This window comes from Lemur catta, chromosome 5, assembly GCF_020740605.2.
Source record: "Lemur catta isolate mLemCat1 chromosome 5, mLemCat1.pri, whole genome shotgun sequence".
Lineage (NCBI taxonomy): Eukaryota > Metazoa > Chordata > Mammalia > Primates > Lemuridae > Lemur > Lemur catta.
This window is the reverse complement of record NC_059132.1, coordinates 31,851,459-31,865,634: the sequence shown is the minus strand read 5'-3', so window position 1 is coordinate 31,865,634 and position 14,176 is coordinate 31,851,459. Positions and strand designations below refer to the sequence as shown.

Here is a 14,176-nt window from a genome sequence, read left to right as displayed (position 1 = left end):
AGCGTGAGTTATATGCAACTTGAAAAATAGTTCACGCAGCTCCCAAGGTAGAGGCTTGTGAGTTACATATGCTTCACAAGGCCCCGGACTCAAAACTAGAGTGAGTTAAATACAACTGACATGGCAGTAAATGTGTTAAATCAAATTGTTTATCTCAGTCTGTCATGGGACAGAGTACCTTTGATAATTAGCCCAGTCTCTAGACATCAGCTAAGTTAATGGCAGATGAGACAATTACATGCGATTAGAACTAACCTTAGCCATGTCTGGTTTTATAGCAGAGAACCACTGGATCCTTACTGCCATGTAGTCCTCTCCCTCTTTGCTCTGCCTGTGCTCACCACCAGTTCCCCTTTTTTTCTGCCATGTTACAGAAGGAGGAAATGAACCTTTAAAAGGCAGGAGACCTGCTCAGTGTTTAAACATCAGAGGTAGTTACAAGGCCACATTGCTCAGGAAAATGATGACATTTGGGTCAAGGATGTTAGAAAAGATGTCTTTATGAAATGTTAAAAAGATCAGGCAAAACAACTATCAATTTATAATCTTTTCCATTTGATCTTCTCTCTTGAATTGGACCAGGTTGAAATGTGAGATGAGAAAAGGGAAGTTGATATAACTAGTACAGTTAAATGTGGTTATTGTATAACAATTACTTTTCTTTATGATCTCATGTTTTGTATCTTAAACAGGAAGACCAATTATGTTTTAGACCAGCATTTTGCGTTGAATTTTCTGCAGTGATTGAAATATTCTTTATCTATACTGTTCAATGTGTTGACAACTAGCCATAAGTGACGGTGAACACTTGAACTGTGGCTAGTGCCTAAGGAATTGAATTGTTAATTTTATTATATTTTTAGTTAATTTAAATTTAAATAGCTATAGGTGGCTAGTGGATACCATATTAGACTATAAAGCTTTAGACCAAAGTATCCATTATTTCTGGGTCTTTATTTTTAAGGTTCTGCTTTTATACTGGTGATAAGAATTAACATCATCTCTGCTCGTTTCCTGTGAGTGAATGTTGGATATATATGTGAATTATTCCAGGTTTATTTGACCATTAACCATAAAAATTTATAACTTAATGGTTATCATCCATTCTTTTCGATAAGTATTTCCTAAATAATTTCTGTTTGGACAAGTCATTTTCTAGGACTTGGTTTTCTTGACAGTAAAATCTTAGATAGAAAAAGATACATTAATGTCCCTTCTAGCACGAAAGTAATCACCTTCTTTTGAACTAAACAGAATCACATTTTCAAATCCTTTGTTAACTGTCATTTATTTATACTTTATAATAGTACTTGACCGACCTATGTTAAAGATGTTATAACTACAGTATTTTGTGCTAATATAAATTAGGCCAGGCCTCCAAAGCAGATTCCAAATGGGCTATACATTGCTCTTTTATTTTATATAAATTAATTAAAAAGCTTACCATTTTTTTTTTATTTTGTAGCTACTAGGTGCAGGGTACTGAAACATTTAAAAGTAGAAAATGCACCGATTGTAAACCGATTTGACTATGCACAATGCAAGAAACTGAATATGGATCAGGTACTAGACCAGATACTAAGGATGCCTCCTGAGAGAAACCGTATCATATACCTACGCCCAATGCAGCAGGTAAGGAGCTTTGCTCCTTTTTGATGATACACAGTGTGGTGATTTTTTTGTTGTTTTTCTTCAATCTTTTGAATTTGTAGTTTATTCATTTGTTCAACACACAGTAATGATTTTTTAAATTCCACAGATTTCTCTCAACCACGCTAGACCAAGATCTTTGCCAATCTTCTTCATTAATGCTTCTCTGCTAGATTTCTATAAGTTTTTTAACAATTTATATGATATGATGAGAGTAGTTGTCATTCAACAGATTTTTATACTTATTAAAAAGGTACCTGTGGTTAAGAACACAGACTCTGGTTTCAGACTGCCTGATTCAAATTCTGGCTGTCTGGCTTGCATCAGATTACTTAACTTCTTTGTCTTAGTTTCTTCATCTGTAAAATGAGAATAATAGCATGCTTAGGGTTATTATAATGTTAATCTAATATATGTGAAATGCTGGAGCAGTTGCTAGTAAACAATCATGTAGTAACTGCTGTTACTATCATTATTATTAAGAGTAAACATTGTATTTGAGATTCTGTGCTTGATACCAAGAGACAGTTTAAAGGAAATATTAAACCAGCCTTTTAGTAAATACATATGCATGGCCTCAAAGCAGTGAGTTTGACAGAGTGTTGAGGATCTCGACACTCAAAATGTGATGGGTGCTAAAGAATACACAGCACATCATTCTTCCCTCAAGAGGTTCACCTTCCCAAAAAGGAGATAAATGTGCATGCCACTTAGATGGCAGAGTGGGGTCTCCTAACTGGAGATATGGGAAGAGGACATTCCATGAGAAGAAAGCAATGTGAATAGAGGCCACAAGGAGACAAGGAAAAACTATGCAGTAGTCCATTTTGTATAGGATATATGATGCTACGCATTCACAGTTCTATAATGCATTTGATACTTACACCTGTAAAGAACATATCAGAAGTAGATTCTGAATTGACTGAGATCATTTACCTTGGGATTCTCTGGTTTAATGGGCACTTACCTAACAGTGAGATAAACCGTTGAGTTCATTAGACAGAAGAATTTGCTAAATCTTAACCCCAGTGTGGCATGCTGTATTCAGGGCTGATTGTGAAGATTTGATTTTCAAATCATCCAGGGATTTCAAAACTTAAAGGCCCAAGGGAAGAGTGTTCAAGCTCTAGGAGAAAGATTTCTAAGGCTTTCTCTTTCTTGGTCCAAATACCTCTTTATGATGTCATCTACAGGTGGACACACTAACTTTGGAGCAGAAGCTGTTTAGTGGTCCCTACCCCTATCACATCTGCATTATTCATGAATTCAGTAACCCTCCTAATGTCCGCAATAAGGTGCGCATTCGCAGTTGGATGGACACTATAGCAAACATCAATCAGTAAGTAATTCTGTGGCCCCGAAAGGCCTTTTTAGTCAATTGCCGTAGCAGGGGCTCCCAAAAGCAAATCCTAATTTTTCCTTATTTTAAATGATTCCATCTGAGCTTTTCAGGCAGGCTTATCCCGAAGTCAACATATGTAAAACACTGAGGGAAATAAGGACTTAAAACTAAAAAGCATACATGTATATTTGTAACCTTTTACTTTAAAACTGAAGAGAAAAATTATAAGAACAGACTGTACATATACATTTAACTTTATTTCTTTAGCTTGGGGCATGGAAAATAGATCAAGTTAAAGAGATCCTTTTCATGTTATCATCAGAAAATTGAACTTTTTAGGTATTGTTATATGAACGTTGAATTGAGGACCTTCTATACATAAGGCATTTGCATGGAGAATAGCTTTCTTTCTTTTGAAGATAGTAAAGATAGTGAAGAAAATAATTTTGACCTGACTAGACTGGCGTTTTAGAATTTGAATGTAATATATTCTATTTCTGTTAAGTATTTAATATTTTGTTTAAGATGTTCAGTAGAATCTAGGTCTGAAAGAATTTTGACAGTTCCTTTCTACCCCTATACCCTAATATTATTTCCAGTTTTATAATTTTTATTTTAATTTGTTGCCTCCAGAGAGCTCATTAAGTATGAATTCTTCCCTGAGGCCACTCGAAGTGAAGAAGACTTAAAGAAGTACCCCAAGTACCCCTGGGGAAGAGAAATCTATACTTTAGAAGGTGAGTATTTTCAAATGGTTGGAAAGTTAAATAGTTATTCACTAGATAGAGGGACATGCCTTAGGGAAGATGTGAATGGGAATCTTATAATTTGTCAAAATAATGGGTAATTTGAATACCTGCAAGAAGCAGGGACCAGATAAATACTGCTCTGCCTGTGTGAGTCTTTACCATCCCTAGAATGACAACCCGTGTTGAAACACAAAAATTGAAAATTACTGTGATTTGAGAGTTGAAAATGCCTTGAAGGCACCTGACTACTCACTCTTTTTATGTTTCACATTCTACTTACAAAATAATGCAGAGTATTCCACACCAGTAACACTACCACATCTGTCTTCTTCCTTTAGGTGTTGTGGATGGAGCTCCGTATTCCCTGATTTCTGACTTTCCTTGGCTGAGGTCATTACGGGCAGCAGAGCCCAACAGCTTTGCCCGATACGATTTTGAAGACGATGAAGAAAGTAATTATGACCTGACTTGACTTGTATTCTCTAGTTTAAGCATATCTTACTGTGTTAGATACTTATATTACATTTGAGAGTTGGGAGCAGTGCAGCTTTTAAATGGTTTCCCATGTAAATGTTTTTATTTCCTCCCCCGACCCCCACCCCAAAACACCTCTGAATTTGTGCAATAGATGATGAGTGGACTTACTGGGGATATGTGAAGGCTGGCGGATAGGATTCCTGCTAGACACTTTCCTACCAGATTTTTGTATTACCAAAATATTTGTGTCTTGTTAACTGTTAAGAATTTATCAACTGTATTGTCTCAAAATTGTTCTAATTATGCTGATTATTCTACTTATGAGCTGCTTATTATATAGCATGTGGGAATGAACTTATGATTTAGGTGTAGAAATTTGGGGAGAAACTTTTCAATTTGTTTCTCTAAGTGTTAGCACACTTGAATATTTATTTTTAGCCAGAGTTTTTTAAAAAATATTTTATGTGGGAATGTACTTATGAACTACATGTACAGATATATGACTTTCCTCTCTGGTACATTATTTTTACCTTGGACCTCTAATCGTGTATGCTATCTTAGGCATCAAACATGGCACAAAACTTCACTGATGGTGACCCATTCCATGAGCTTTCGTCCATCAGCTACATTATATTACAGTACACAGGAATATTTTATGGACCAGCTGATCAGAGTGATTTTCCAAGTGATTCTGATTATCATACATGTCTCCCCTTTTCTTTCTAATTTCCAAGGCACCATCTATGCTCCTCGAAGGAAAGGGCAGCTCTCCGCAGACATCTGTATGGAAACAATAGGAGAGGAAATTTCAGAGATGCGACAGATGAAGAAGGGTGTGTTTCAGCGAGTTGTGGCAATTTTTATCCACTATTGTGATGTCAATGGAGAACCAGTTGAAGATGACTACATTTGATTGGCCACCCTCCTCTCCAGCTGTTCTGTCAGAAAGCAGCTAGGGCCATCCAGCTGCCAGAACGCTCCGCAGGGACTTGAGGCATGCAGTTGGGAGGCCCTGGCTCGGTTTGATATATAGGAAATGTATAAGGAACATTGAAGTTGTATACAAAGATTTGTACATAGAGGAAATATACAAAGACACTTCCTAAAGTTCCAACTTTATATCATACATTTATACAATTTAATTTAAAAATTCATTTTAATGAAGGCAGATAATTTGAAAGAGTTCATTTTGTTCATTTTTCCTGACTTAGTTCATAAAGTATCAGTTTTTGACTGAGCCCCATTTACCATATTCTTAATAATCACTGTCATCCCCTTAAATCTGTGCCTTTTCTTCTTGAAGCTGTTTGAGTAAATCTGTTGAAGAGTGTTTGTGTCTTGTGTGCTTTTTTGTTGTTATTGAAACACCAACTAAACCCTATAGTCAGGTAAGGCTATATGTTTCTGTACAAAGCTGTAGTTTCTTTTTCTTCTTGGTATTATAGTTACTATGTTTCTTAAAATCAAGTAAAAAGACTCATGAGCTTAAAAAAATGAGTTTGAGTGGGAAATGGAAAAGTTTCCAAAGCATTTCTAGTCATTTATTTCCACATTTAATTGTGTATATGCTTTATCTTGAATATAAAAATAAAAGTTTATTAAAAACTTTATTTTTGCCTTGGACCTGAATCCCTCTTTGAAGAAGAGTAGCAAATACTACACAGAAAAGCGACATATGGAGTTGTATCTAAATACAGTTGCAGTGTAATCCAATTTCTGATCTCTCTTTTAAGTTGTATGGCTATAGGATGTTCAACTCACAGAACTCTATACAACAGAATACTGGCAACAGCAGAATTCCCAAATGTCTGGTCATCAGGAGATGGCCTTTCTCCCTTCTCAAGGAGAGAAATGGCCCTGATATGGCCATGATATATGTAGTAGTGTAGTGTCAGGGTAATGAGCAGAAGCTTTAGAGCAGCTGCATTCAAGACATGGCTTTGCTACTTGCCAGCTGAGTGACCTCAGCAAATTACTTAAACTGAAGATTTGTAGAAAAATTTTATAAAGTCTTTCCAAATAGACATAAGGGATTATGGTCTGTGTAAGGTGTAAAGGTCCTTTGAGATTTTTCCAGTCCCTTCATTTACAGGGGATTGATGGAAGCCCAGAAAGGGAAAAATTGCTCATCCATGGTCAGGACATGGTTCAGACCAGGTAGGAGGAGAATCTTTGAAGTATCCTGTTGTTAATGATAGAAATGCAAAGATGCCAGCAAGTCTTCCTAACAGTGAAATATTCTGAATGATAATTATTCTTAATGTCTTTGAAGTTCTCTCTTTTCCAAGGCTTTTAAAATTCTTCCTATTACATTAGGAAGAGTGATCCAAAATTAGGTACTGCATTTTGTCTTCTATTACATTGTTTTTAACTCAGCTAACTTCCTTTTTAATTAGATGAGCACGTTTCACTATCCAGGTTAGAACTGTGGTCAGTAAGAGGCAGGAAATAAATTACAGAATATCCTAGATATTTCAGAATAATCTGGGATCCCCAACGCTCAGTGAAGATTCAATCTAACCCCAGTTGTTCACTGTATCCGTAACCAAATTATCTAAATATGCTTCCATCGGCCACTAGAGGCTGCTGCTGTGTCACTTTTCTTGGTTTATCCATGTGTCTCACCTAACCCAAACTGTTAAGTAGAGGTACAATAGTAAAGTGATTCTAAAGACGCCAAGACTGAAAAAACATTTAGAAAAGGTCTGCCATGATGAACCTTTGGTGAGTGTATAGAACATGAATGGCTAGATCGTGATTGGTCTACAGCAAGGTTGAGCAAACTTTCTGTATCTTTCTATGTAAGGCCAGATAGTAAATACTTAGGCTCAGTGGGTCACAGACATTCTCTGTGGCCACTACTCAACTCTGTGGTTATGGTGTGGAAGCCATAGACGATACAAACAAATGGGCATGGCTGTGGTATAATAAAACTTTTATTTATAAACAAAAATTTGAATTTCACATAATCTTAACATGTCACAAAATATTATTCTTTTGACTTTTTCCCCCCAGCCATTTTAAAAAAGTAAAACACCATTATGAAGGCTCCCAGACTAGATCTGATCCCCAGGCCATGGTTTGCTCACACCTGGCCATAGATGAGTTGTCCTATTCATCCGTTTAACTATGCCATCAGGTTTTGGTGCAGTGCAGGGTCTGGCACATTTTTAAAGGGCCCTAAGGGATATTTCATGGATCATACATGACTGGATGTCAGAGGATCTTGTCTCTCTCATGCTGCCATGTGTGGGTCTAACAATCTCTCTAAGTAATGGCTGGTACCACAGTTCTTACAGGGACTTCATATTCGGAAAGACCTGGGTTCAGATCCTAAGTTCCTCATACAACTGCTAGATGACCTGGAGATAGTCACAACCCCTACCCTTGAGCCTCAGTTTCCTCATCTGTAAAATGGTAACAACTGAACATACCCACTCCATAGGCCAGTGGTGAGGGTCCAATGGGAGCCTCCAGGAAGCTGGATGGTGTGGCGCAAGTGGAGGTAGTATTGCTTCCACTATAATTCCCCTTATTATGAAAGGCTTTTTTGGGACTAATCTTTCCATAACCAGTTCCTCAGACCATATCCCAGGATGGTAGGAAGCAGAGGGAACTGGTGAGGCCATTAAGAGGAAATCACGATGGTATGAAAGCTAGCTAGCTAAAATCACCTTTAAAAAGTGTTTACCAAGTGCTTTCCATACCTTTTATAATAACACTTTGAAGTATGTATTAATATGATCAGTGTGTCCCCTACTTTACTGGTGAGAAAATTAGGGTTGAGCAGATTAAATTACTTGCTCAAAAACTCACAGCTAGGAAGTGGTGGGAGTAGGATGCCTTCGGTCTGACAACTGTGCAACTTGGGTAAAATTTCTCAGTCCCTCTAAGTGGGAGACCACCTGTCTAAGCATGGGCTTTCCACATTGAGGAAGCTGCCCAGAGCTGCTGCTGCCACTGATAACTTGAAACCACTCCAGCTGACCTTCATGTGGTGAGCACAGTCCCACAAAAACAGAGGCTGCTGATTTACTGATGCAGGCCTAGATGCCCCACTCAGACATGGAAAGCAGCCAGAACACAAAAGAAACAACACTGCAAACTATATGATGTCTATAGTATGAAATGCATACACAACTAGCAACTAAAAAGAAAAAGAATTACATGTGTTGATGTGAAATGATATTTAGGGTGCACTGTTGAAAAAGGCAAGTAGCAGATTATTATATACAGCATCATTTTATTTACATAGAAGAACAAAACAAAACCGTATGTTTTTATATGTACATTTATACATATGTAAGTGCATAGAAAATGTTCTCAAATTATATCAGCCGAGTGATAACAGCAATTATTTCTGGGAAAGGGAGTAGGAATGAGTGGAGACAAGGGGTATTTTGCTCAATCTATATAACTGGGAATTTTTATAGTGGGAATGGATTACATAAATACATCATTTGTGTAACCCATAATTTATATAGTCTAAAAATGTATAATTTGTATATTTAGAAACAGGAGGAGGAGGAAGGAAGCACTTTGTTAGAATTGAGGAACCCGAAGTGTTTTCAGTCCTGGCCCCAGATAAGCTCTGTGTTCTCGGGCAAATCACTTTTCCTAACAAAGTCTGTTTTCTACAAAATACAGTCAACAATCCCTTCCTGTAAGCTGTTGTGAGAGGCTTAGAGATCTCATGAAAGTGCAAAGAAACTGTAAAGTGCCTGCAGGGATGAGCTGACGTTTACTGGGACCAATGCGAGCATAATCCAAATAGTGTTGCAGTTTTCAACCAAGAAATGTGGGGACGTCAACTGCCTTCTGCAGGGGCCACTCCTGGTGTGAGCAGCCTCCGCCATGGTCTGGAATATAAAGGACCAGTGCTTTCTCTGGCTCACACATCTGGTTCTCACAGTCTGTCGCTGGTTATTCAGTAAGCCCAGGCTGCTGAATACTAGAAAGACTATGCCAGATCAGGGCAGAAGGGCCTTTCCTGCTGATCAGTCGTTTACCTGAATCCCCGCACTGTGTGAAAATGGGGGTTGAGGTTCAGAGAGTGGAAGCAGGAGCAGAAAACCACAGAACGAGTGAGTGTCAGGAGCGACTGGAATAAGCACACCCGGAGTTCCTCTTCAGGCCCCCAGCTGTGTCCTAGCACAGGTGCAACCGCTGGACACGGAGCAAATTAACCCCAATCATGAACACCGTTGCACGTGTTTAAGACTGGGGGCTCTATTTACAATCAGACTACCTGGGTTTACATTTCAAATCCACACTTCCCACATATGTCACCTTGTGCTACTCACCAGATGTCTCAGCTGAAGTTTACTCATCTGTAAAATGGGGGTAATATTGGTACATACCTTGTAAGGATTTTATAAAGATTAAATGAGATAACTCACGGTGCCTAGCAGAAAGGAGCTCGTTAAATGTTAGTTTCTCTGATTATTGCTATTTTATTATTCTTATCATTATTATTATTAACAGATATGTTCTGGGCTGAGCTGAAGGAAAAGGTAAAGGGAAGGAGAAACCTAATCCAAATGGACGATAACAGTAGTGAAGAGCAGTTTGGCTTCCCTCCTCTCCATGTTTCCAAAAGTGTGGAATGCAACTTGGAGTTAAATCACATTAAGTCCTAAAGTTTGGAAGTTCATCTCTTGTAGGTCCTCTTTCAACCCTCCCAGTTGGTTGAAAGAGGAGGTAGGTGCCTCTAACTGCTCTCTGACACTCCTCGGGTTCCCTCTGAGACGCAGAAGCAGGGGATAAACTCTGAACATCAGCATCTAGTTAGAACTTAGCAGCCTTCTTCTGTCTTTGTTCACTCATCACTATGGCTGCTTTCCACTTACGGCAAATAATACTGATTTTCTATTTGGGACGCTGATTTAATGTTGCCATCTAAAATAAATTTATAAAAGTGAAAACCTTAACTGAGTTAAAGATATTGTACAGGCAGAACACATATCTGGTAAAAATCCCAGCGGTGGCCCATGCATGACCCGTCTTGGAACACTCACAACAATCCTACAAGCTCAGAAATTACCTCCATTTTGTAAATGAGACAAGTGAGGCCAATGCCAGCAAAGTGCAAAACAACATGGTGTTCACACTCGGGCCTTCGAACCCATCCCTGAACTGCTTAAGTTCAAATCAAATATTCAGCCTCAATTTTCTCAGTTGGATGGAAAAGAGGTTGCAAATTTTGTCTAGAAGAGGTAAATGCATTAGTCGTTTGTTTTTTCCTACTAGACTAGGTGTTACAGGAAAGATTTTGACCAGAGCAAAGCAGAGTATTAGAGAAAAAGAAAAGCAACATTGATCTCTCACCAAAGAGAGATCCAACACCAAAGAGAGAAGTGGGTAGAGAGCACAGCACCAAGAAGATGTTATTTTTTTCTTACTTGAAGACGATATGAAAGGCAGTTCAGTTATATCCACTCCCTGGCCCCTCCCTAGATGCCCTCCCTCGCCCACCCATGCCCACCCCCCATTCCCTAGCTAGACAGCAATCTGCTTCAGGACACAGCAAGTTAGCAGCATGAAGTGGAAACATTGGTGAGATGAGGTGAAATCTCAGAAAGGAAAGGTTTTCTACAAACTGATACTTGGGTGTCAGTTGAAGAAGTTGATTTTTACCTCCTTTGCTTTCTAGCTGCTGATGAAAAGGGTTGGAATGGGAGTTTTAGAGCTCAACAGTCTGTGGGCTAGTCAGGTGGAGAGGAAGCACAGTGAACCCCTTTTGTCCTAGGCATGGGGACAGTCTGGTTGTAGCATTCATCGTGCCAATGATTGTCAAGGCCAATCTGGCAGACATGGCTGCAGCCACACCTGCCTCTTCCCCAGGAGCAGCTCTTCTTGACATTGCAGGCTTCCTGGGAGAGGGCAGACTTCTTACAGAAGAGGGCAAGGTATAGGTCTCCTTCTTCCTTATGTAAGCTATAGAAGTCTTCTCCTTGTGGGTCTTCCACACACATGCTATATTATCTGGAATCCTGGGAGCCACAGATTTAATTAATGCCAGGCTAACAGCTGTCTAGACAGAACTAACCCAGTCATGTCCTATGAATCTCCAATGTGGGCATTTGATGCATCACCCACATTCCAGCCCTAGTCCAAAGAAACAGCAAAGCAAGCTCATGAGCCCCTCTTCTGAAAAGGAGACCACTTTCTTGACCATGGCAAGAGGCACCATTCTTGCAATTGCTGCCTTTTCCCTCCCCCAGGGTGCCTGTGACCTCTATCATGCGCTGGCTCACACAAGCATGTCCCAAGAATCAGGAAGATTCCTGCGATATGGTATGATCTCATTTTCTCACCTATGTTGTAATTTTTGCATCCCTACTGAATCCAAGTTGCCATTTAATATGGAAGACCTGCCACTGAGACATAATATTTTATATAAGCAGATATGCTTCCTAAACTCCTGGGGAGAGAAGCATTTCATAGGGAAGAAATCCTACTGTATTTATGTCTTTGTGTATGCATGTATGTATTAACTAGTAGATCCTATCAATATCAACGTTATTAAAGAAGTTTACCAACTGCCTCCAAGCACCAAACATATTTCTCCTCATTGTAATCTGGTTCTTATTATCTCTTAGTCCTCCCCTAAGAAGTGCTTTGTGCTTAGAGGAAAAGAGAGATCATGTGCAGACAGAACTCTGGGCCTCCATATTCACAAATCTCTGCCTTTTCCATGAAAAAAGGAAGACAGGGAAACATCTCTGAGGAGGGGTATTAATCCTAACACAGGGAGATCCCATCAGTGTGGTGACCAACTATCTTTAGTTTGCCCCAGACTTCGGGGAACATCAGTGCTGAAACCAGATGGTTGGTCATTCTAGTTCTCTGCAGGGTGTGACCATCCCTTCTCACCATATCTGGGGACAGACAGCAGAAGGAAGGTTAATGCATTCTGCCTTCATGGATGAAATAGGGGTTTAAGAGGCAATTGTGGCGTCTGGTATCACTTAGGAAGAAGGACCAACAGAACAAGTAGAAGGGCAAGAAGAACTTGTGAGGTTTAAACTCCTGGCACATCTTTTTCTTGCAACGTGTGTTCCATCTGCACACCAGCTCCACCCACATGCCCCATTCACTTGTTTCACTGTAAGGGCCAGCAATAGATCCTTTCAATAGGGTTTTATCAGCAGCCACAAGACAGACAGCTGAAAAAGTCTGCCCTTGGAGTTTCAACCTGGGGAGATGATTTACCCCAAGATGAAGTCAGATGGTAACAGCACTGATACTGAAAGGGAAGCATCATTTCTTAGAAGGTCTGAGGGCATGAGATAGATGCTGAAAGGGGTAGGACAATCAGTTTCCCTCCCAAACTCTGGGTAGTAAGACCATTCTCCAGCAACACTCTCGAGAAAAGGGTAAGATCCATTTCCCATTGTCACAGAAGGGAAGTAAATCAAGATTTATTCCAAATGATCACCAGTATGCCAGTGAGAAAGTGGCAACTTTAAATACACACACACACACACACACACACACACACACTGGACCAACTATAAAGATGCCTTTTTGTAATGGATCTGAAACCAAAACCTAAGCAGAATCTGCAAAATCCATCCCCAAGGAAAAAAGAAAAGAAAAATGCTCATGGCCATAAAACAAAAATTTTAAGTCTTCACTTGTCAGAACTTTAGTATCTTGGCGTTGATATGAACCTAACTTTATTAAAATAGCCTTAATTAATTCACACACCAAAGCACATCCAAGAGATGGACCAAATGAGGAGGAAACAGGAGATGTTCAGTTTAGAGAGAAGACTGACAGGTGTGAGTGGCAGGTCATTGTCCTCAGCATCTAAGGGCTCTGCGGGGAGGTGGGGGTAACTGCACGGCCTCACACAGAAGCTGCAGCGGGACAGATTTGTGTTCTAACAAAAGAAAGAATCTTCATATAATTAAAGCTTCCCTACAATAGAAGGGACTGGATTAGAAGGTAGTGAGCTCCCGTCCCTGGAGGTATGCAAGCAGAGACTGACCAACTTTTGGGGATGCAATGGCAGATGCTACTCCTGATTTGTACAGGAGGCTGAATCTGAAGATGCCTGAAGTCCCTTCACAGCTCTGAGATCCTCGATGCTCTGGCCTCAGGCCCTGCCCCGCACTGTCCTCCATGTACCTTCCCGGGCCCTCAGCCCCCAGTGCCTGGTGCCTCCCTGGTGGTGATGAGATCAGGAGCGATGCCAGGGTGTCCCGATCACGCGAACATGAGTGGGAATGAATGGCTGAGTTGTGAGCCACGTCCTCAGTCAGAAGCACGATTCCAGGGATTCTGGATCATTGTGTATGGGCAGTTTCTCCAGTTCCCGGTGGTGTCCTCTGTGCAGAACTGTGTACCTAGGGAGGAAGGAAAGAAGGCGTGAGAATTCAACAGGCGTGCTTCAAGGCACCAAGGAGAGCTCTCCCTCCATGCCCGACTCCCTTTCTCTGCCTGCTGCTGAGGGCAGGGTGATGTGCGGGTGGGGAGTGGGAGGAACTGTACAGAGAGGGAAGACCAAATGAACTGCAGGCAGATTGCTCGTTAGAAGTGGGGAAACTGAGTCCCAGAGGAAACAATAGGTCTAGGATTACACAGGGCGTGAGTAGCAGAGCTGGGACTGGAACCCCGATTTCTTTCCTCCCAACAAAGCCTGGTTCTCTTGTGTCACTCGTCAGAATGAACCCTACGTCCACCTCAAGCTGTACGTGAGCACACTAGGTTTCCTCCGCCAGGGCTAGTTTGGTGTTCAGCAATGTCTACACGCTGACTGAGATGAAAAAACCACTCAGGGCCTGAAATACAATGTAACTATGTTTGTTACTTTGATTCGTTTTGCTGTCATTTAGAACAGCAAATCAATTAGATGAATCAAACAGCAAGTTGACTCGAAGCATCTCAGTGAAATTTGGTACTTGACAAGTGTTTATTATCATTCTGCAGTGTCACACAGTTGCACCCAATA

The 14,176-nt window shown here is 40.2% G+C and overlaps 2 protein-coding genes across 6 annotated transcripts in view; one reads left to right on the top strand and one right to left on the bottom strand.

Annotated features, from left to right (window-relative positions):
• Positions 1-5,828, top strand: part of FBXO38 (F-box protein 38) — a 54,846-nt gene extending 49,018 nt beyond the window's left edge. For all 5 annotated transcript variants that reach the window (XM_045551426.1, XM_045551425.1, XM_045551423.1 and 2 more), the window contains 5 exons: positions 1,466-1,632; positions 2,844-2,989; positions 3,626-3,729; positions 4,080-4,193; positions 4,953-5,828. In XM_045551426.1, coding sequence (XP_045407382.1) covers positions 1,466-1,632; positions 2,844-2,989; positions 3,626-3,729; positions 4,080-4,193; positions 4,953-5,131 — 710 coding nt within the window. In that variant the 3' untranslated portion in view covers positions 5,132-5,828. The remainder of the gene's footprint in view (positions 1-1,465; positions 1,633-2,843; positions 2,990-3,625; positions 3,730-4,079; positions 4,194-4,952) is intronic.
• Positions 5,829-13,336: 7,508 nt separating this feature from the next.
• Positions 13,337-14,176, bottom strand: part of HTR4 (5-hydroxytryptamine receptor 4) — a 128,932-nt gene continuing 128,092 nt past the window's right edge. Inside the window, exon 6 of the mRNA XM_045552711.1 lies at positions 13,337-13,571. Within this exon, the coding sequence (XP_045408667.1) occupies positions 13,484-13,571 (88 nt within the window). The 3' untranslated portion in view covers positions 13,337-13,483. The remainder of the gene's footprint in view (positions 13,572-14,176) is intronic.